Source organism: Ascidia mentula, chromosome 8, assembly GCF_947561715.1.
Source record: "Ascidia mentula chromosome 8, kaAscMent1.1, whole genome shotgun sequence".
NCBI classification, from domain to species: Eukaryota; Metazoa; Chordata; class Ascidiacea; order Phlebobranchia; family Ascidiidae; genus Ascidia; species Ascidia mentula.
In genome coordinates, this window is record NC_138573.1 from 732,865 (window position 1) to 755,128 (window position 22,264).

The window sequence follows — 22,264 nt, forward strand, 5'->3', positions numbered from 1 at the left end:
CAGTAGGGCTGACGTCACAATGATGCAGGTAAAGATTGGCTGATAATGCATTGGTTTAGATAGGAGTTATTTACAGAAACACGCATGTAGCGCAGTCCTAAATCCTGTCGTGGGAAAATTTTTACTTTTAGGCTAAGCAGAAAATGTCGAAGAATATAAGTACCAAGCACCAAACACATAAAATTTAGGGTAAGCAAAGAAAAACGTCTGGAATAAAAGGCAACTCACGTGCCTGGCAGCATGGTGGCAGCAACTTGGCTGTTGTGTGCGATTTTCGATCGTATGGAAATTGACAGCAGACGGACACTAAGCCTTATCTTAACGTTTATAATTTGATTGTGGGTCTTTTGTTTCATATGTTGAGAATTTCGACACCAACGAAAAATTAAACACGCACATCGATGCAATGTGGCTGCCAGACGCACATCAATGCAATGTGGCTGCCAGACGCACATCAATGCAATGTAGCTGCCGACGCGCTAGTTGCAGTTAATTCCAGACTTTTTTTTCGTCTTATTGGAGAATAAATCCAAATAATTCGAAACGATGTTACGCTGCCCTTGCTTGGCAGTGCGGGTGGGTGTGACTCCTGCGCCCGGACAGTGCAACAGGGGGTTTTCTACAATAGTCGTAACGCGCAACCCTCTTCCAAGAAAACGAACAAATCCGCTTTATTTTGACGGAGCTGCGGTTTCTACATAAACAGTTGTAGAATTAGCGACCAAAAACAAACACACAGAAATAAGCAAATTCTGCTTACCGAATTATTATAGCACCAGAGTCACAAATTTCGGGAGGTTTCAAATCAACCAGTCAGCGGAAAACAATGGCACTTAAATTATCTTTATGCAATAGGCTATTCAAATAGAAAATACATTTACAATAGGTCAGCAGCACTGGTAGACAATAACAAGTCAACAGCAGTGGCAGGCAGCAGTGTTACGCTAAGACAAATGTTCGTGTGACGCAACAACGGCACATTGAGATGACGTCAAACAATCACAACATAGAAAACACACACACAGCATACTAGTGGCGATGTAACAGTTGCATAGGCTTACATGTGGATCAAGTTTGGAAAAAACTTTGTGACCCGGTGTAAAAGAATCTTCCTAAATATGCAGCCTACGCTGAAATTTATTGTCTTTATTGCTCAGGGTTACAAATTATTACAAGTCTTATACAAGTAACTTTTACTGTCCTGTAATATACTTATTTTTCAATAATAGTTTTATTTATTGCAAAACTACTTTAACACAGAATCATAAATACTCTTGTTAAATGCTTCGGGGAAAAAAAATGGTAAGACACGAAACTTCAATAAATGATTTTAAAAGTGCGAGAAGAAATAACAGAAAAACTTGAATACATAAAAATCACAAGGAAGTAAATAACATTTCACATTTGATTCAAAATATAAACAAACAGCAGTTTTACTAGTTGGCATAAAGTGAGTTTGAATCCGTGTAACTTTTCATTGCTCGGTAACAATCCAAGTAATTCTCCTGCAACAAAATAAATAAACGCTGTTACGGGTTTAGTTACATTTCAAACACCGTTGACGCCGGAAGTGAATTGTTAAGAAACGTTATGTTGCTGTTGCCGCCAGACATATTATATTTTATTAATCTGTCCTTCTGGCACAATTTACGTGACTTTTATTGTCCGACGTTTCACCTGCTATGCAGCTATGCTTCACGGTTAAGAAACGTGCTTATTTTATGTTTCATACTTAGTTTTTTGTCAAGTTTTAATCAAATGTAGTGATTTAGTTATACGACGTATTGTGGAAGACGTTACACACGACCATGTGGTTAACAAATATCATGACAGGTCTCTTAAGGTCATTATCCCAACTTAATTCATAATAGCTTCCAAATTCGATGAAAGCAACGGAAATATTCAGTTTAAATCAACTTTGGCATCAAAAAGCAGTGACGTATTTGGTCTTGGCTGATGTAGAGCTGTCCATACACAGGGGTAAAACTCACAACATCCACAGTAAGATCTGGCAACGTTTCCTTCACATCTCTGAGAGACCGGAAAACATCAACTTTCCTCTCAACGTTGAACCGAGATATGAGATTCCATAAAGCACAAAATTCACCAGACCTTGTCAGACCGTTCCTGTAAGCAGGGGATGGTTTAATAATTTTGTTTGTGTATAAGTATATCGTAAAAAAATGTCGTATAATGATTAGGGGCTAAGAAACGCCGTTTTAAAGTAAAAGGTATAGAAACAGCATACACATTTACCTGTCCAGAATCAAGATATCCCCAAACTTGTCTCCACTTCTTATAGAGTTGATCAACTGGAATAACTCGACCAGGAGACTTGGATCGGTCAAAGTGTTGTTTCTGTTCCAACACGAGAAGGTCAACACCTCAGCCTCGTACTGAAAACAGAGTAAGTATATATTCTGAGTCAGTTGTTGCATGTTTTTAGTTTGGCATTTAGATTTTGCATTAAATCGGTGTTTTCCAACCGGTGGTACGCGACGGCATTCCAGGTGGTACGCGAGCACCTTTCCGTAATTTGCGGATATAGTTAGAATTTAAAAAAATTATGTGATCTCGCAAAGTTTATTACTTCATCCCCTAGGTTACTTTGTAACACTCAACTAGGTGGTACGCGTCGAAATTGTTTTACCTAAAAGTGATACGCAGCCACAGAAAGGTTGCGAATCATACTGCTTTATATGAACTTAACAGAAACTTAGTTTTGGTATTAAGTTTGGGTATTAATGCTTTTTTGAAATTTACTACTGAAACAATTCTCAACGTGATTTGCGTTGAACCTTAAATTCCAGATAGGCAGATTCAATGGAAATTGAACTCCTATCTTCAGCGATTGGATTCAAGGTGACACCGATGTGATCAAACCATGTTTGTTGGCCAAGTTGGTTCGGCCACCAGTGAATGTCCTGCATCAAATTTTCCATTAAGTTACAGCACATTATTACGTTCCATGTACGACTTACTCGGGGGTCGTGGAGCATCACAATAACCTGGGGTTTTTTCTCCAGGACAAGTTTCCAAAATTTTCCACTGCTGTCTCCCATTTCATTGCACACGTCAAAGTGGTCACGTCCATGATATCCCTGGAACAGACAAGTTTTACCTAAGTAATAATGTTAGTATAACAGCGATATAAGGGCTTGCAACTTGCACAATAGTTGAAAACATAATTCTTGAGGTAGTTACACAGAGTCACGATACATTTGCGTTATAAATGGGCGTATTTTTTGAAACAAACTTCCTTAATGTACCTCCACGGTGAATGCCCATTCAATGTCCAAAAGTGAGGCGTGATCTGCAAAAATCAAACCAGGCTTGGCACAATTGCTATAAATACGCCAAAACATGAAACATCTTACAGGTTACTGTGACCAAATAAGTTAAACACAACGAAGGTTACTAACATCATAAAACAAGTTCGCTGAGGTTTTATTAGTATTCGTATAGGATATAGAAAACAAGTTTAATAACAATATCGTAGATATCTCACAGGTTACAGTGTCCACAGTTTCGATGGTGATCGGTAAAACTTTTTCAAAGTTGTTGAAGCGATGGAAGTTTGTGAATTCCAAAACAGCTGTGTTATTCATCGGTGATCTGGCAAACGTTTTATAAGCTTTTAAAATACTTGGTTGGGTTCCACGTGCCCACGCAACCTATTACGCACTTCTGCGGTAACCAGAGAAAATGTTAAGTAGTACAATGCGAGGGAAGCCGTTATAAGCAACCTGAAACACTGTTTTAAATAATATTTTATATCTACTTACTGTTCCAGTTCATTAACAATTGAGTGAAATTCATCGATGTTTCGGTCAGTGGTTCCGAAAATAGAGATTTCAGTCATCAGTTTATGCAGGAAAATATATTGTTTCTGATTTCAAAAATAATTTTTTTAATCAGAACCAAATCAACATATGAAAACTTAAATTTGTTGGAAATATCGATACAATCTATACGAGGCCATTTATATTTTAAAAACAAACACCAACCGCCGTCTGAACCATCTCCATCCGTTGCTCCCTCATGTGGTAGACCACGTGATAAACGTCAATAGTTTGAGTTTCATTCAGTTGGTCGATCAAACAATCAAGTCCTATAAATGTTCCAGTTCGTCCAGCACCGGCACTAAAACATAATTTCACATACTTGATATTTCTCTGCAGTCGATACAGGAGTGGAATGTTCACCGTTAAAACACAAAAGAACATATTTCAAAACGCTTTCGTCCAACCTGCAATGCACAACAGCAGGGGATGTCTTGAATCTTGGAACCACGGACAAAGTATTCCTCACTTCCATAGAAAGCCTAATCAGTCCACTAGATGTCGCTGGAACGCCGTGATCGGGCCAAGCGGTGAAATGGTATTGGATCAACTCTCTGCGTTCCTGTAACAGGATAAAATACATGATGTGATGCACGAAATATTTCTGAAACAACAACTTATGCACAGTAAAGTAAATATTAGGAAATATGATTGTCCCCGCAGTATAAAATAAACTTCGACCCGCTACTTATTGCACAACAACAATAACATCGATAGATTTGTAACCATTACATTGCGTAGGAGGCAAAAGGCCTCTTCCACCCAACTTCCTGTGTTTCCATAACCAATATGAGTCAATATATTATTGGAAATTGGAACAAGGAAATATCATTATATTATCAAACAACAAGATCCACCGGCAATAATTAGATTAACGGAATCTTTATTCTTACCGATGAGTAATTATCAGACAAGTCTTCAACGAACAACTTCCGTATGACGTAAGAACCACAATCTATGACGTCACTAAAGAATACTTTGACGTGTCCGAATTGTTTGTTGAGTCCAGGGTCCGGCCAATATTTCTCACATTTGCTCTGGGGTAAAAATTGTGAAAAGTTAGGTCAGAAAATTCCGACACGGTTATCGACAGCCTCACAGGGTAGCTTGCTCTATTACAATCTAATTACAAAGGTTTACATTAGATTGACTTATAAAGTTGTTGGTCGGGTGGACAGGAGCTTAATTGGCCTTTACTTGGAATAGTAGCGACTGGCGAAAATTTTTGGTTCAAAACATGTCAAAAGTTTGTGTGCATTGTTGAGGAGGGCAGTAATACCGCTAACTTATACTCAATACAGGTTGCAGCATGTTAAATGTTTGAAATAAATTGAATTAGGATCCAAATACTAAAAGTCACAGTATATGATTTTGATGTATTCTAACTGTGGAAAAATTTCCCATATGAATTGAGATCCAGGAGGGAAATTAATCAAAACCGGAAAACCCACAAACTACGGAAAACGTGGGTGTTTCATAGATGCTCACTATGAGTTGGCATCCTTGGTATAAATAACTCAACAAAACCGAGCAAATCTTCACCATGTATGAAGTAAATCAACACCAACCTTTTGTTTCTCTACAAGGTTCGCCAACATGACGATCACTTTAACATTTTCACTCCAGATCATTGACCAGAAATCATCGAGTGTGTTTTCGGTTGGACCTTGGGTCGCAATCCATTTATTAGGGTTGCTGTAACCCTGTGATCCAAACAGGAAGACAAATCAATTAAACAGCAATCCATTACCGCACCGCTGTATGTTAACCAGTCAACGAAACAGTTTTTAACTAGTAATACACAAAGTACGATTCCATTCATTAAATTTATTATTTTTTTAGTTTGTGTTTTATAGGTAAGAAATCAATTACTTATAAGTGTAATTACAAAAAAAATATCCAAATTAACCACGGTATATAGGCTGTCGTGTGCTCTAGTGTTGACAGTATTCTTGTCAAAAGTTGACACAGTGAGATTATTTGTGATAAAACAACACCTACAGAGCTCTCTGTGACGATCACTGTGTAAACTTTTGATGCTGATATTATTGTTTGTATTTGTTATCGAACCAGATGTGAAAAGTGCGTTAGTTCGTTCACAAGAATACTGAATAAAACAACAAACCTCTATCACTGCAGCGTTTATGTAACCATTCTTGTTTTTCTCTGTGCTACTAAGGATTATTCTGTTGAAATCATCTGAAAAAGCAACAAGAAACTTAGTTGTTTGAAGGTTAATGGTTAAAGTTTAAAAGCATCCATATTTACAAGGCAAAATATTCTTGTATCGATTTTTCGTCACGTTTTCCTGACTTTTTCCATCCTTGGTATTTTCAATGAATTTCTTGCTCAATTCTTTGATTCTCTGCAAATAGAAAGGGTGGTTTATCTAACGATATACTGACGTAAATGTAGGTGATAAATAAGTTGATGTAAAACAGGCCAAATTTTTTTGGAAAATGTAAACAGTCAGCGTACATTAAACTGAAGAGTTAAATTTGCGTGTTCGCTCTTGAAACTATTTGTGAAGAAATCTTCGAGTTGAGCAGCGGGAATAGGATTTGGATTCACTTCAACTTGTGCAGCGTAAGTGTTATCTGAAACAGGAAGTTTGATGCAATGGGTCAAACCTTGCTAAACTTAGAATTAATCTTCTGTATTGAGTTAGTGTTTGTCAATAACAGTATGTCATTATCTCAAGCTTGAATGTATGCAACACAATCATGAACACATGTGTTTTGGTAATGGTGGCGTTCCTGCCCTCTAGCTAACCTTACAAAAAGGGCGCTTTGTGTTAATATTGTAAGATTATAATGTAGTGATTTCCGCCTCGGCGTTGATTGGGTGTTTCCTTTGGTATAACCATCGTCGTATGTAACACGACCTGGATGTTACACAAGAATGCAACAACACGTATGTTTACCACACATTGGAAATAACATGTTATTTTAAACGTTTCTTACTTCCAGATCGTTGGCTGGAACTTTTTAACCTTCTTCTATCCAGGCTTTTACGAGCAGCGTAGCAAGTCTGTATGTTATGTCTGTGAAGTTAAAATAGATTTGTTACGTATACACATTGAGTTGATACAATTTATTAAAACAGGACATGCTGCGGTTACAGCCCACACAATATACATAAACTGCTCGACAAACATGTGGGCATTGGGACGTGTTTGCTAAAGATGTAATCAGAACATTATTGTTCACAACAATGATATGTGGTGCAAGGCCGCCCACGGGGAAATACAAGGAAGTTAGTTTAACCAACACTTAACCAGGATATACTTAATGCAATCCATATTTTCAATATGGGCAAATCTGTTCAAGCAGAACAAAAATCCAACTTTAATGCCTTACTAATGCACATCGTTACTAAACCACTTATGGTTATTCACAAGTAGAACACATACAAGTACAAATATGTAACTTGCCTTTTGTAAACTACGAGTGCAACGATCAATATTATCAGTATGACACTCACAGAAGCTCCAGCTATCATTCCTAGTGGCTGAGGTTGAGGTTGAGCTGCAACAGTTAGCATATATTATTGTTATAATGACTTTAATTCAATTTGGTTGCGATGCCAATGAACCCAAACTATGGTTACCAATATTGCACTTTATCACGATCTCAAAATAAAAAGTAGAATTTGAACTTTTAGGTAGAAGCATGTCAGCCAATAATTATCAGGGAGCTGCAAACAGTGCATGCTTTTTTAATCTTAGCTAGTTGACTAAGAAAATGGTCCTCAGCGACCAGCTGCACTAGGTCAAAGTCTGTAGCTCACTTCTCCTACTTATTTCTAAACTTACATGTACTTGGGTTGCCAGTGCTAATATATGAGCAATTTCCATTGGAATTGTAAACCATGTGTGGACATTGCAACGTCCCAGTCTCGTAAGTTGCATTCACAAATTCCCCTTCACCAAAGTCTATCGAGTAGCTTGATGATGTTGGTGGATTGCTGTTTAGTTCAGTACTATTGGGGCCATTTGTACCAAATGTTGTTGCAATTACCTATTAAAATGCAAAACAAATAGATTCTTTCATATAATTTGGCATATGAACCTTTTTGAAACAACTAAACTTAACCAACTACTAACAGATGTGTCACTAAACCACAAAATTAATGACAGGAAATCAGGACCTGGTACTTTTATTTATTAATTCACATCATACAGAAAATTTATTTTTGTCTATTGTCAGTTTCTGTAACATTTAAAAACATAATGTTTTGATTTTCATGGTTTAATATTCTGTTTAAATCCATGACCCTCTATGCCACTAACCTTGATCTCAGTTATAATTTTTCGAGCAGCTTCAGAAATCGTGATGTTTATTTTGCATTTTCCACTTTCTGGTGACACCAGGGTGACCAAATTAGCCAACACACTTGTTGTCCTGCCAAGTAAAACAGGAAGAACGATTCGAGAATGTTCCGGAAACTGAATTACCTACAACAAATTTTTTTATATTGAGCTCAAGTGAAAACAATCAAACAAACTTATGTAATGATAAACCAAGAGGTGTTTTTTAATGCATAAAGTTAGAAATTTAAAAAAAGTATATATCATATCAAATCAGACTTATCAAATAACAAATTTATTGGACCTAAAAATTATCTTTAATAATAGTTTATGTTGCCAGGCAATTAACAAACACTTACTTGAATATTGTAATCAGTATCAGTTTGTAAGTTGTCAAGAACCATTGAATATTCATAGTTGGTTGTCGAAGTTTGATCATATTGTTTAGTCATGGCATCCGAGTTTGAAATGCTTGAGGCTGATACACTGTTAGTTATTGTTCCATTGTATTTTGTCCCATCTCTCCACTTTACAACAACTTTGTCATAATAACACTTGCTTGTTTCAATAATCGCAACATCTGTGATTATGAAATGGTTCAGTTGTCTCAAAATAAATTAAACAGAAATACTCTAAATATTACTTGGAAACATGCACAGAAAAAAATGTGTTTCATCACAACTTTTATTTCTAATTTGGCCACTTTCATCAATAACACTGCATTCCATTGTTTCAGGGTTCATTAAAGGTTTGTTTGTGACAGGATGAGTACCTGAAAATACAGCAAATCTAACTCGACCATATCAAAACTGTGAAAAAGAATGACATTTCTATTTTTCTATTTACAAACACCTAAAATCTACAATTATAATTGCTTTATGTATGGTTTTATTATTACAGTAAATTTAAATTCAGAAATATTTTGGTTTCAAACAATTTAAAATAAAGCCTCACCATCAACCCAAACATTTTCTATAAACTTATCAGACCACTCTTCTTGCAAAGTTGAACTGTTTAGAAACATGGGTGAAGGTATAACACCTCCTTTGCCCAGACATTCTTTCATGGCCACTGTAAAGTTCATGTTTTTACTTCCATTGACATAATATTGGTTGTTCTCCTCAAGCAGATCTAAAAAGTTAAAAACTATTATCTTACTATTCAAACACATATGACAATCCCATAGTTTGACAATAACAAAACTACATAACATAAAAATTAAAAAAAATATATTTGTACCTTTGTTAAACATCAAGTAATTGGTCCTTGAACTTAAATCATCATTTGAAGCCCAACATTCAATAGTTGAGTTTGGACCAAATATCACAGAACTTTGTAAGGAAAGTGTTGAAACAATTTGATCTCCACTACTTGATAATGATATAACAGCTGGGTCACTGTTATCTCCTTCTATTATCTTTCCATTAATTCTCCACCTCACAACCGGTGTTGGTCGTCCAACAAATGTACAAGTGAAGTGTTGAAGTTGACTGAAGGTTTTGGGTGCAGTGGAGTTTTTGTAAATTGGCCCAACTATAGAAAATACGTTTATTTACTTGGATTCACAGTCTTGCATAAAACATTTCTATCAAAGCATTAGCCTGGTTTTACACCAATGATAAGAAAACAAAAAAGGTCAATAATCTTTAAAAATATTTACCATCAACTTGCAATGAATCCGCAACTTTAATTTCAGTTCCATTGTTAAGAATCTGGCTAGCATTGCAAACATATTGACCAGAATCATCAAGTGAAGCTGATGTTATGACCAATGTTGAAGTTGTTTTATATTCAGTTGACTCTGGTTGTGTGTGGTAGATGGACTTGCTTTGATTAACTGTAACATTGACTCCATTTCTAAAATCATGGAATCAAACACCCAAAGAAATTAATCTAGACTGTCAATAGTTTGTAAAACTGGTGAAAAGGAAGTTGTTGAGATATCAAATTACACCAGGTACCACACCATAAAATATGCAGCAGTACCTTGTCCAGTGTATAGCAGGTCTTGGAAATCCATATGATGTACAAGTTATATTTGTTCCTTCTCCATCCTTTATCAGAGTTACTTTACTACTGAGTGATATTTTTAGCAAAGCTGCAACAAAGGTCAACATAACGTTATTACCAATTTTCCCATGAGCAAACAATATTTTTAAACAATTTAATTCAGCTACAAATAAATGTTTGAAAAAACAATTTAATAATGGTAGAAAACATGACCACATATGTACATAAAAAATACATTGCATTATGTGGTTCAAACCTTCAACTGTAATCACTGCAGTCTCTGTAATGTTTACAATATTGTTGCTGACACATGTGTAATTTCCAGCTTGAGATATACTTGTGTAAGTTAAAGTGAACAAAGATGTAGCTTTAGAAACTCCATCCACAGTCAAGGTTTGATGTACATTTGATGTTATACTGCTTGGCACTGAGCTATTATATCTGTAAAAAATTTGTTACATTAAAGCTTTGCAAAAAATAAGCTTTTAAATAGTGAGGATATATTTTTTTCTAAAAATAAAAAATAAATTACAAGGGATATTATGAACCCCCAAATCAGATCCTACCAATACATTCTGTGTGCAGAAACTTAAATTTCATAAAATCAACTTTTTCTATGACACTTTTAGAGTTTTTAAAATATAGTTTTAATGCTTGTATACAAATTTCAATGCCTTTTGTACTAGCTTTTTCCCCCAAGTTATAACCGGTGGAAATTATTTACCTGAGCCAGTTAATAGTTTTTCAATAGCTTGGATTTATTTTTTTGTTGCAAATACAACAGAAATTATGAATCACAACCACAGATGCCACTAGTTTTATTTTTTGTGAAAAATTAAAATTTTACAAATTCAACTTTAAAATTAAAAATGGTAAGTTTTAAAAATAAGTTTTAATTTTTATATAAACAAGTTTAAATGCTAGTTTGTTCTCCCAAGTTAAATCGGCGGAACTTATTTACCTGATCCAGTTAAGAGTAGGTGCAGGAAATCCATAAGAAACACACTCAACTGTAAACACCTCATTGTATTCATTCACCAATATCTTGCGTGTTGAAATGGAGATGTTTGCAGCAACTAATACAAGGAAAGCACATTACAACCTCACAAGGTCACATACAAACCACAATCTCACCTTGAACTTGAATATTTTCATACAAAAATCCACCAACAAGGTTACTTTTAACTTGGCATGTGTAATTTCCACTCTCATTGATATGTTGAAGTGTAATATTAAGTTTTCTCACATATTTTTGAAATGACCAATGTTTTTCCAAGCGATATAGTTCATAAATATTGCTGTTGTTATCACGACTTACTGCTGCACCATTTCTAAATACAGGAATTAGTTACACATAAAACCATAGTTTGCAGGGGACCTTTATCTTACCTAAACCAGTTTGGAAGTTTCCTTGGAAATCCATATGTTGAGCATTCAAATATTGTTGGTTTGCCAAAAGTAACAACTTGACTCTTTGGTGAAGTGCTTATGTTTGTTGCAACTTTAACAAATAAAATTCATGTCAACAATCTAATTGTAAGATTTTCTTTGATTTTAAACATTGCATTTTGTAATATTATACTGCAATGAAAAGTCAAGCAACTTTTTAAGTGCTTTTCAAACAAGGCCGAAACATGTTACCTTGAACTTTTATAGAACTTGTTTTGTCGCTCCCACCATCAACATTACTTGAAACGTTACATGTATAAATATCTGCATCTTCAATATATTGATATGTAACATCCAGTTCTCTCACAGCTTTGTTAAGTGAAAGTGAGTCTACTTGTGGTTTTTGGTAAATTTTTGTAGAGTTTATTTCCTGAACATTATTTGCATCTCTACAAACATATACCATTCATGTATTCAAACTAGACAAGCACATGCAAATGTTGGAAGGAAAAGTGTTGCTAACTTCAGATGGAAGTAAGTATACAGGTATGTTAACAAACCTTAACCATGATATTTGAGGTATAGGAAAACCATATGATGTGCATGTGAATATTTGTTTGTTCTCTGGAGTAAAAAAATGTGAAGATGGAGATGTGCTGATGTTTGCAGCAACTGTGGAAAAGTCTTTTTGTCAAAACACAATAATTTCACAAAAAACTAACACTCAATAATACTTACCATGAGCTTGAATGTTACTGCTTAGAGTTGGTCCACCATCTGTTCTTATGGTGGTACAAGTATAATTACCAGCCTCACTAACATGGCTTAGTTTAACATAAAGTTCTCTGATTATATTTCTTTCAGTTTTAACTTCAGTAGTTTGGTAAGTTCCATCATTTGATGAAGTGCTTATACTCACTGCATTCCTGTATAAATGTTAGTGTTATTATCTTAATTTCATGTCAAAGGCATACAAGATAACCTTGTCCAAATCACATTGTCAATCTGCAAAGTTAAATAGGAAGTAAAAGTACAAGTGAATTTTTTTGCATAATTTTCAAAAACTTGAAATGTTGGAGAAGTGGTGATGTTTTCAGAATCTGAAATAAATAATATTGACATTGTGAGCCAAGCGTTAAACAACAAACAAACTTAAAAATCAACAGCTTTAAGTTTGATCAAATTTTGATAGAAAAAAAGGCTGTTAGTAATTCTTACTTTGAACTTGTATGTTGCTTGTTTTATCACTTCCACCAGCAACATTACTTGAAACTTTACATGTATATTGTCCAGCCTCACTAATATCTTGAAGTGAAACATAAAGTTTTCTTTCTACTTTGTTTTGTGATGTTGTTGTTACTTGTGATATTTGTTGAATATTTCCACTGAAACTTACACTGGTTCCATTTCTAGAAACACCAATAGCTTTGTAAGTAAGCTGATGGGTGATCAACTCAATTCTAACATCCAGTCCTCCAAAAACCAGAAACATAAAAGTGTTTACTTTCAGTAGGTTAAAAATCTGTCAGCTTTGAAAAAAGTGTTTAGAATGTAGGATTGATATTTTAATGTTTGCCATAATGAAATCAGTTTTCCAGTAGATTCCATACAATAATAAAATGATTGTCTGTCTGTTAGTTATTTGTATCTTACCTTATCCACATTATTTGAGGTGTGGGATAACCATATGAAGTACATGTGAATATTTGTTGACTTGCAGATGTGAAAACATGTGAGGTTGGTGATGTGCTGATGTTTGCAGCAACTAATCATAAATATATGTTGCACAAATAATAGTGACAGATTAATACTTTAACTCTTACTTTGAACTTGTATGTTACTTGTTTTATCACTTCCACCAGCAACATTACTTGAAACTTTACATGTATATTGTCCGGCCTGACTAATATCTTGAAGTGTAACAAGAAGTTTTACAGTTTTTGTATTTTGTGATGTTGTTGTTTGTTGTTGAATGTTTCCATTCACACCAACTTCAACCAAACCTCTAAAATATTATAAAAAAATAACCCAGTATTAGGCTGTGAAGTTATCCAAAACCTTTTTTAAAATATTTGACTTAAAAATATATAAACACCAAATAAATAAAGAGCAAATAAATCATAAGTTTCTGCACCTGGAAAATACTGCTTGATGAGTTTTAAATATATTTACCCTTAAAAATAATCAATAAAAAATTTATAAATATGTTATGTTATGACTGCATAAACTTAAACAACTAATCATGTTTACTTACTTCATCCAAGTAACTTGTGGTAAAGGAAATCCATTAGAAGTGCATGCAAATATTTGTTGAACTCCAAGTGTTGCGACAAGTGAGGTTGGAGATATATTGATAGAAGCAGCAACTGAAACACAACCAACAAATAACGATATTGGGTGGAATAAAGTGATAAAACAAGCAACATACATGTCCAAGAGCAAAACAAATGAACAAAAAAACTATATATATTCAAACAGCTAAAAGAACATTTGCAAAAGAAACAATACCTTGAACTTGTATGTTGCTTGTTCTATCACTTCCACCAACAACATTACTTGAAACTTTACATGTATATTGTCCGGCCTGACTAATATCTTGAAGTGTAACATAAAGTTTTCTTTCTACTTTGTTTTGTGATGATGTTGTTACTTGTGATGTTTGGTGGATATTTCCACTGGAACTTACACTGACTGTGTTTCTACAAATTTAAACAGGATTTTGAAAAGCTAATTTGCAAAAAATATATTTTTATACATACAGTGAACAAGTATACATAGATAAATAACAAAATATATTTATATCACTCATTTCATTGTGTGACTTTCAACCTATTGAGTAATAGGAAAATATATATTTATAAAAAGGTTGACTCAAGTTACATTAAATGCTTCTTTTTAAAAACAATCTTGGACTTGAGTTCATTTAAGTTGTGGCTTGCTTATTATTTTAAGTTTTTTGAAAATTTTGCCAGAAATTCATCATACTTTGTAACAATTCTTTGTTACGCCTTTTCCTTGTTAAAATATGAATATATAATAGTGTTATTGAACATGTACATGGTGACTGGCTACTTTCAGGAACTATCTTTTTATTTTAATTTCAATTCAACATAAGATTTTTCCTACCTCTGCCATATTATTTGGGGTAATGGATATCCATATGAAGTACATGAAAATATTTCTGGCACACCAACTGTGGTTACTTCCAACACAGGAGTTGTGGTAATGTCTGCAGCAACTAAAAGAAAAAAATGCATATAAATGAATGAGTAATTTTGCCTTTTTTAAAACTTACCTTGAACTTGTATGTTACTTGTTTTATCACTTCCACCGGCAACATTACTTGAAACTTTACCTGTATATTGTCCAGCCTCACTAATATCTTGAAGTGTAACATAAAGTTTTCTTTCTACTTTTATTTCTGATAATTTTTTTTGTGTTGTTTGGTAAATATTTCCACTGGTACCAATGGTAGCTTTATTTCTACAAACACCAACAACTTCATTAATAAGCTTATCATCAGAAATCAATTTTAATGTTCAGTCTTAGTGATAGTTGATACCTTGCCAATTAATAACAATTGCAAAAATGATTTCCGGAAAAATTAGGCAATTTTTATTCAGATTTAATACAACTTCATGTGATACACACTACTGATGAACTTAAGCAAGTGTTGAATGCCTAATAATTTTTGCCACAAGCATAATTTTGATGCAGCATGCTTGATTTTCTGTTTACTCCATACAACCTTTTTTCAAGAAAAAATAGTGAGTGTATATGGAGAATTCGCCTTGTCTGTTATGTGACATCACAAACTTATCTCACAAAAATTTGGCCCATCACACCTTTAAATAAAGGCAGAACTATGCAAAAAAACTTCATCTTACATCATCCATGTTATTTGAGGTATTGGGTAACCATATGAAGAACATGTGAATATTTGTTGAACTCCAATTGTAACAACATGTGAAGGTGGATAGGTTTGAATGCTTGCAGCAACTTTAAATAGTTCCAATGGTTTTTGAAAACAAAATCGTACAAATTTTCAATTTGTGTTAAACGTTTTAATTTATAAATATTTTTTGATGAATTTGATAGTTCTATCTGAAAGACACATTGAATATCACTTACCATTAACAGTTAATGTAGTGTCAGTATTTGCACCACCATTCCAGTTTGTTGCTCTACACACATATTGTCCCCCATCACTTGCTACAGTGCTACCTTGTATGTAGAGAATTGTTCGTGAAGTGTAAGAATCAACATTTATGTTGGTACTTTGGTAAATGTTGGATGATGATGATGATGTGGCAACTTGGTTAGTTCCTCTGTAACAGATAAACTCATTATTATGATTGTTAATATATTACACCTGTTGGTCTTTAGCCCTTGGGAGTCTTTAGCCCTTGGGAGATTAATATGTCTTATTTAATTTAATGTTAATTCAAATAGAATATAAAATGAGTAAATTAATGCTGGCAATAAAGCAAAACAATGTGACCAACATGCACCTGACACAAAGTATACATCACAATGACCAAACCAACGATGACATCCAACAGCAACAACAAACCACAATGTCACGAGGTCACTAGATCAACACACATCTATATCACTAGGGTTTAAATACAGGGTGTAACGAAATTAAAGTACAAGGGAAATTGACAATAATAATGTAAGGATTGTTACCTGAACCATCTTGCTTGTGGGTTTGAGTAACCAGTTGCTGTACAAGTTACTTGTTGGGTTGAACTGGAAGTTGCCACTATTGATGTTGTTGATAATGTTGTTTTAACTGAAAATATGTTGAGGTGATTTTAAGTAGGAGGTTTAAACTAGTTTACTTTCCTTGCCAAGAAATTCCTTTGTCTTTTTATTTGCCTACATGTTTACTACAATAGAAAACCATGTAATTTTAATAGTTCTATAACTAACTACCATCACAACAAAACTGGCAACTTGTCCTGTCTCAACAATCTACTCATACAGGTTTATTACCAAAGAATTTATTTAACTATGCTATAGTTACCTTGTTTAAGTTGACTGTTGGCAGATATAGAACATGATGTTACAGAACTTTCACCACTGATTGTGATTGAATTAAAACTTAAAGGCATAGTGAGAGTATAAGTATAACTTGTTCCATTAAAACCACTTGTAATTAAGGTTTTGCTTCCATCGTTAAACTTGTAGTATAGATCAAGTGGTTGTATGTATAGGTGGGATATTGATATTATGATGGTAAACTGTTGTCCAGATACAGCACTGAATGTCGGATTGTCCAAAGAAATCACTCTGTCACCTAATATAAAAATTTACATGGTAACATAGAGTCACACCAAGCTGCACAGGTGACTCCACTTGCTTATATATATGACTATTAACATGGTTAATCATTCCAGTCCATTTACATCAGTGGTTCCCAAAGTGGGGGCCAGCGCCCCCTGGGGGCGTTTGCAATCGTACGGGGGGCGCTGGAGACCAAATGGGCAATTGGGGGGCGCTAGGAAATAAATGACCGATTGGAGGGCGCTTGGTGACAGGGCAAATTTTCTCTTGTAGCGCAAGTCAGTGTTTTCCAACCGGCGGCATGTGTACAACTAGTAGTACGCGAGCACCTTTTCCACAAAAAGGTTGGGAATCACAGGCCCGAATGATTCAGTCTAATCTTTGTATAATTTATGCTACTTCAAAAAGGGTTTTTCTCGCATGCTGAACTAGAAGTTATCGATTCTGACGTCACAACGAATTTTATATATGTCATAATGTGTCATCAATAAATGCTAAATGTCACCCATCACATTAACTGACAAGCAACAAATAAATTCGTTATGTTTTTGTCTGTTCTGTTGGGCGTTGTTAAATGACAAAGGTATAATTAAAAGCATCACAAGTCCAACTGCCATGTTTGAAATCAAAACCTGGTCAAACCTCATTTTTTCAAATTGAAATCCTATGACTTTTAATTATTTGACCATGAACAAAAAAATATTACTGCTTTAAGACCATGACAAATTAAATTTCAGAATGTTTTAAATCTGTGCAGCCAGTTTATTTTACGAATTGCCTTGGTAAGATTTTGGATTACTGAAAACTGTTAAAAAGGTTTTAGCTTTTGCTATACAAATATCATGGGGTTGACAGTCACATACATAAAAGTGCTTGCAATATCAGTGAATTGATGTTCATATTTCAGTCACTATGACAACTCAAACCATAGATAAAGTGACAACACCAAATTTGTGGACACAGAACAAATTATTTGAAAATCTCAAAACATTGATATATTGTCTGATTCAGTGTTTCTCAATCTCAAATCTGCAGAGTCAAAAAAGCCCAAGAAAGGTTTTAGGTGATTCCACAAGGACTTGTGAATTACAACAATCATTTACTATCTTTTTTTTTTTTTTTACATTTTTTATTTAAAAGCCCATGTGTACGCCTAGTTGTGCTTGAATCAAAATAGGTTGAGGACCATAGGTGTATCCAGGATTTTTTAAAAGGGGGGTCAAAATTTTTTTGGGAATTTCTGGATTTCCGGAGTAAACTACGATTAATTGTAGTCATTCATTGCAAAATTCGAAGCCAGTGTTGGCGCAAATCATCACATAAACGGTGGTTTCCTGGCTTGCGCAATTACGTAACACTATGGAACACTCAATGCGAGATTTGCAGTACTGCTTGCGCCGTAGTTTTATTACTACTACTTTCAAAGAAAGGCTTTAATATATTTGTGACCAAAAAGGATCAAATGTGGGCTTACATTATCAAGAAAACATACAAATAAAAACTACTTTCCATGTGGTGGCCTTGTATGCCTCTTTGCATGTGCTAACAATTGTCTTCAATATGCGTAATATTGGCAACGTGTTTAACAAGGAAACTAATAGCCTTAACACACAAGAAAACCGCTTGCCATTACAACAACGTGACCACTTAAAAACGACATTTCGTCTCTAGACTGACGAAAAACGACACTTGTTTCGTGACAATGTGGGGACCCTTCCCCCTGGATAAACCCATATTGAGGACTAAAAAAGTATAGAAACACTGATCTAATAGAAGATGTGAAGGAATAACAAATTAAAAAAAAATTATGCCACGCTGTATCAATGACAAGAGTAAAGTCACACATATCAATAGTCACACAAACATGAACTATGGTACTGGAATTTCTGAAAAAAAATAAATGAAAATGCCTGATGAAAGTATCATTGTTGCAAAAGCCTTTTGCCAGTAAGAATGAAAAATTTTGTACTCTAGTAAACAATCATTTGCAAGAGTTTTACTTACCAGTATGTGAACAAACATAATAACGTCTGTCAGTACATCGAAGATCACGCCATGTCCAAGTACGAACCCCACTTTGGTGTAATCCATAAAAAGTCATACAATCTCCACCACCTGATGGTGTATTAGTTGTGTGGCCAACATCAGTAAACCAATTTGCAAATCCAGTGTTGCTCCAGATTCCTTGACAAACAGATATTTATGAAACATTGGGATATACACAAATAGTTTTACTACATTTATGATAAACCTGTTAATTGCTGTTTACATTAGTACATAAAATTTAACCTTGGCTGAATATGCTTTGTATAGATAAACGTTGTAAGCAAAACTAGCATTACATTACACACCCTTTTCCAGAGTGGCATAAACAATTCCATCTTGCCATTGAAACTCATTCCCCACCTTAAGACCTCCAGTATAAGCAGCTGTGGAAACATACATTTAAGTACAACAGATAAATTCAGTAAATGTCAGGGTTTACTAATTATGAAGCTGGTACCCCATCCTTTTCCAATCTTCCCATCAGCTTGTGTCACAAGTTGGTTGTGAGTTTCTTCATCAGGAATACTGGACAGTTCCCCACCTCCATTTGAACAAGCTGTTCGAGCATTTGTATATGTTGCAGTTGTGGTGGAAAGAACATAATAACGACCTTGACATGCTGATCCATCTACAAATAACTTGCAAGGAAACAAACAGTTGACGCAATCATTAGGTATTTTTTTAATATATTTTGGTGTTCTGTACCACTACATATAAAAAAATATTCATTTTTCTATGTAAAATCAATTCAAATCCTCCATTTTGTTGTCAATGAGGACATCAACAAACTCATTGGGTCAAAAATTTTAACACTTGTTCATAAATGATGATACACTATATTGGCAATCAAAGTTAAGTATAAATTGCAACTGTATTCACAAAGAAAGCAATTGTTGAAACATGCTTAAAATTAATAATTAAATCTGTTTTAAACACTTACCACACTTTTTCATTAAAAGACATACCAAAATCAAAACTGCAAACATATACATGGATATATGAAACTGGAAAACCTCTTTGAACTGATTATTAGTGACTGACTTACATAAAGTGCTTCCAATGTTGTCAACATCTCAACACATCCCAGTGTTTTAAATGTAGGTTTTATTTATGTCTCCACCCACCTGATATTTACATCCATTTGTGAGCAGTTAGTTGGTTCGTTGTATCCACAATGTGGGTAGGAATATTGTACAATACCATTTCTGTGTTAAACTGGCACATGTTGATTTTTTCCTTCAGTGAATTACAATGTAAACAGTAGCAGTATTTCTCAACTCTTACACACATGTGCTTTAACCCATTTACGGATACGAGCAAAAAACCTTGATTTTGAAATAGTTAAAATACATATCTGACACAATGTAAATAAATTAAACTAGCTGGTTTAATTTAAACTACTCAATTTTAATTGTACGCAAACCACTAACAACCTGGCGTATTTTTGTGTTTGTAACCATTAACAATGGAATATACAAAAAAATATCAATGTATACGATGAGTCACCATTACATTAAAAACTTGTTTTGAGCATAGAATGCACTTACAAAGTCAGTAAAACCATGTGAAATACATGCAAGAAGCTGTGTTAATGTACACAAACAACCAGCAAAAGGACTTTATTTGTGGTCAAGATAATTTCAATTGTAGGTTGTCTTGGATTTAACACTGAATCGGGAATTAATTTTCGCTCAATCGCAATCTTCCTTTCGCGCGTTTGGCGCCGGAATTAAACCCAGTTATCATCCAATCACATACGGAAAGTTTCATGTGAATGATAGAAATCGTATAATATAATATTACGGCTACTGCTACGTGTCCCACTGCGACGAATATATATGTTTGTTCCTTGGGGCGGTATAATTTATTTACTAAATTGATGCCTTGATTGCACCGTATTGTCATGTTCGAAAAATGTCAGCTTATAAGTGAGCACTGGTTCTCAAACGGGGTCCGACTATGCTTTTTAGTGAACCTAAGTTGGTTTCTCAACGAACCTCAACACATATTCGATCCATAAGCAAGGCGGACGTTCATCAAGAGTTCGGAGAAAACTTTGATTGGGTAAATTTACGTCGCGGATTGATAAATAGGGGCACAATGTGACTGTGACGTCGTTCGATCATCGCCATGACAACACAACGTGGTTTAATGTTGTTTTGCATCAAGTCAATATTGGCTGCTTCCCTTAAAAAAAGAGATATGATTGATGTTGATTTACTACTGCGTTTGTAGTAACGTTATTTTGTTGTTTATGTGTCCGAACTTTCTCCAGAGGAAAGTATGCAGAACTGAAGGAAATCACGAGGAAAGAAAATATTTTGAATGTAACGGAATCAAAACTTTTAATACTTTTCCATGGTTAAATGAGTTGGCTCTGTGATCTAAAATGTTTGTTGATGTGGTCAGTTAAATGTGGGTGATTTAAACTAGACAGTGTATTTAGTTTTAATGCTACGCCGTTTCCTCACTATTGACATGGTTATTGGATCTGAACCTTCTTAAGACACAGTTGAACTTATACATATGACGTCAATAATGTATACATATGACGTCAATAATGTTAATCTTATTCAAGATCAAACCACAATAAAACAAAATTGTTGGAAGTTTCGGGAACTGCTGGTGTTGACAAGTAGGTATTCGTGAATTCTGCAAAGTCACGTTACGCGTGACCGAAAACAAATAGAGCGGCGCGTGACAAAGGGGAATTTCTGTTTAAAAATAAATTGTAACCCTTGGCTGGAATCTTCTTCTGCAAGTCATTGCGAATTAGGTTGAAATTTAGGTAAGAAATATTTAATAAGATGTCAATAGACACAATTGTTGATAATACTACTTTCAGATGAGATTGGAAGGCGTGAAATGAAGTTGTATTACTCTTTATACCACAAAAAGCTATAGCAACACGATTTGGTTCATACCAGTAAATACGCAAGTAACCTGGGAAACCACAGCGACGGCACTGTTTCGACCATGCCCGGTGCGTTGTTGTGTTTATTTAACTTTTTTTACTAAAAACTACAAAAGAACCAATTCATCAAATAGGCAATTGAGCCAATAATGTTTTTTTGTAGTGAAATCTATCAGGTGCAAGTCAATCAAAATGCTCTAAACTGAACACAATGTTAACAACACCACCAATGCAGCAGTCTTTTCTTTGATTTTGCCATGGTTCTACCAAATTTCTAAATGACGTCATGGAATAAACTTTGATGTTTTTTCCACACTTCCGTTACCTCAATTTAACTTTAGGCGAACTTACAGGCAATAATTTACCGGTAAAAATTTGAACCAATTAAAAATTACAAAATGTTTCTCTGTAGTTTTCCGTCACCTTCATTCAATTCATGTTCAACTCAGGTCACGAGACCGTGAA

The 22,264-nt window shown here is 34.5% G+C and overlaps 1 protein-coding gene across 2 annotated transcripts; it reads right to left on the bottom strand.

The window, feature by feature from the left end:
- Nucleotides 1-346: 346 nt before the first annotated feature.
- LOC145911259 (uncharacterized) lies at nucleotides 347-19,944 on the bottom strand. Of its 2 annotated transcripts, XR_014403230.1 has the most exons (49): nucleotides 19,826-19,944; nucleotides 19,325-19,513; nucleotides 19,191-19,268; nucleotides 18,844-19,023; nucleotides 16,580-16,852; nucleotides 16,240-16,345; nucleotides 15,682-15,878; nucleotides 15,438-15,549; nucleotides 14,846-15,033; nucleotides 14,677-14,788; nucleotides 14,059-14,249; nucleotides 13,805-13,916; nucleotides 13,374-13,555; nucleotides 13,204-13,315; nucleotides 12,769-12,959; nucleotides 12,533-12,650; nucleotides 12,289-12,476; nucleotides 12,111-12,222; nucleotides 11,803-11,999; nucleotides 11,551-11,662; nucleotides 11,296-11,492; nucleotides 11,123-11,237; nucleotides 10,418-10,602; nucleotides 10,138-10,249; nucleotides 9,812-10,008; nucleotides 9,391-9,684; nucleotides 9,106-9,282; nucleotides 8,795-8,923; nucleotides 8,511-8,731; nucleotides 8,134-8,298; nucleotides 7,657-7,861; nucleotides 7,276-7,369; nucleotides 6,806-6,885; nucleotides 6,321-6,439; nucleotides 6,111-6,207; nucleotides 5,968-6,041; nucleotides 5,411-5,545; nucleotides 4,736-4,879; nucleotides 4,250-4,404; nucleotides 4,008-4,143; nucleotides 3,786-3,889; nucleotides 3,509-3,615; nucleotides 3,270-3,313; nucleotides 2,982-3,101; nucleotides 2,799-2,924; nucleotides 2,257-2,396; nucleotides 1,992-2,127; nucleotides 761-1,505; nucleotides 347-694 (listed from the first exon to the last, which is right to left on the bottom strand). XR_014403230.1 is itself a non-coding variant. In XM_082998545.1 (48 exons), the coding sequence occupies exons 1-48, from the start codon at nucleotides 19,875-19,877 to the stop codon at nucleotides 1,437-1,439; spliced, it is 6,879 nt and encodes a 2,292-aa protein (XP_082854671.1). In that variant the 5' UTR covers nucleotides 19,878-19,944; the 3' UTR covers nucleotides 347-1,436. The 2 variants fall into 2 exon arrangements, 1 of the variants encoding a protein (XP_082854671.1); XM_082998545.1 differs by having other exon boundaries at nucleotides 347-1,505.
- Between the last annotated feature and the right edge of the window lie 2,320 nt (nucleotides 19,945-22,264).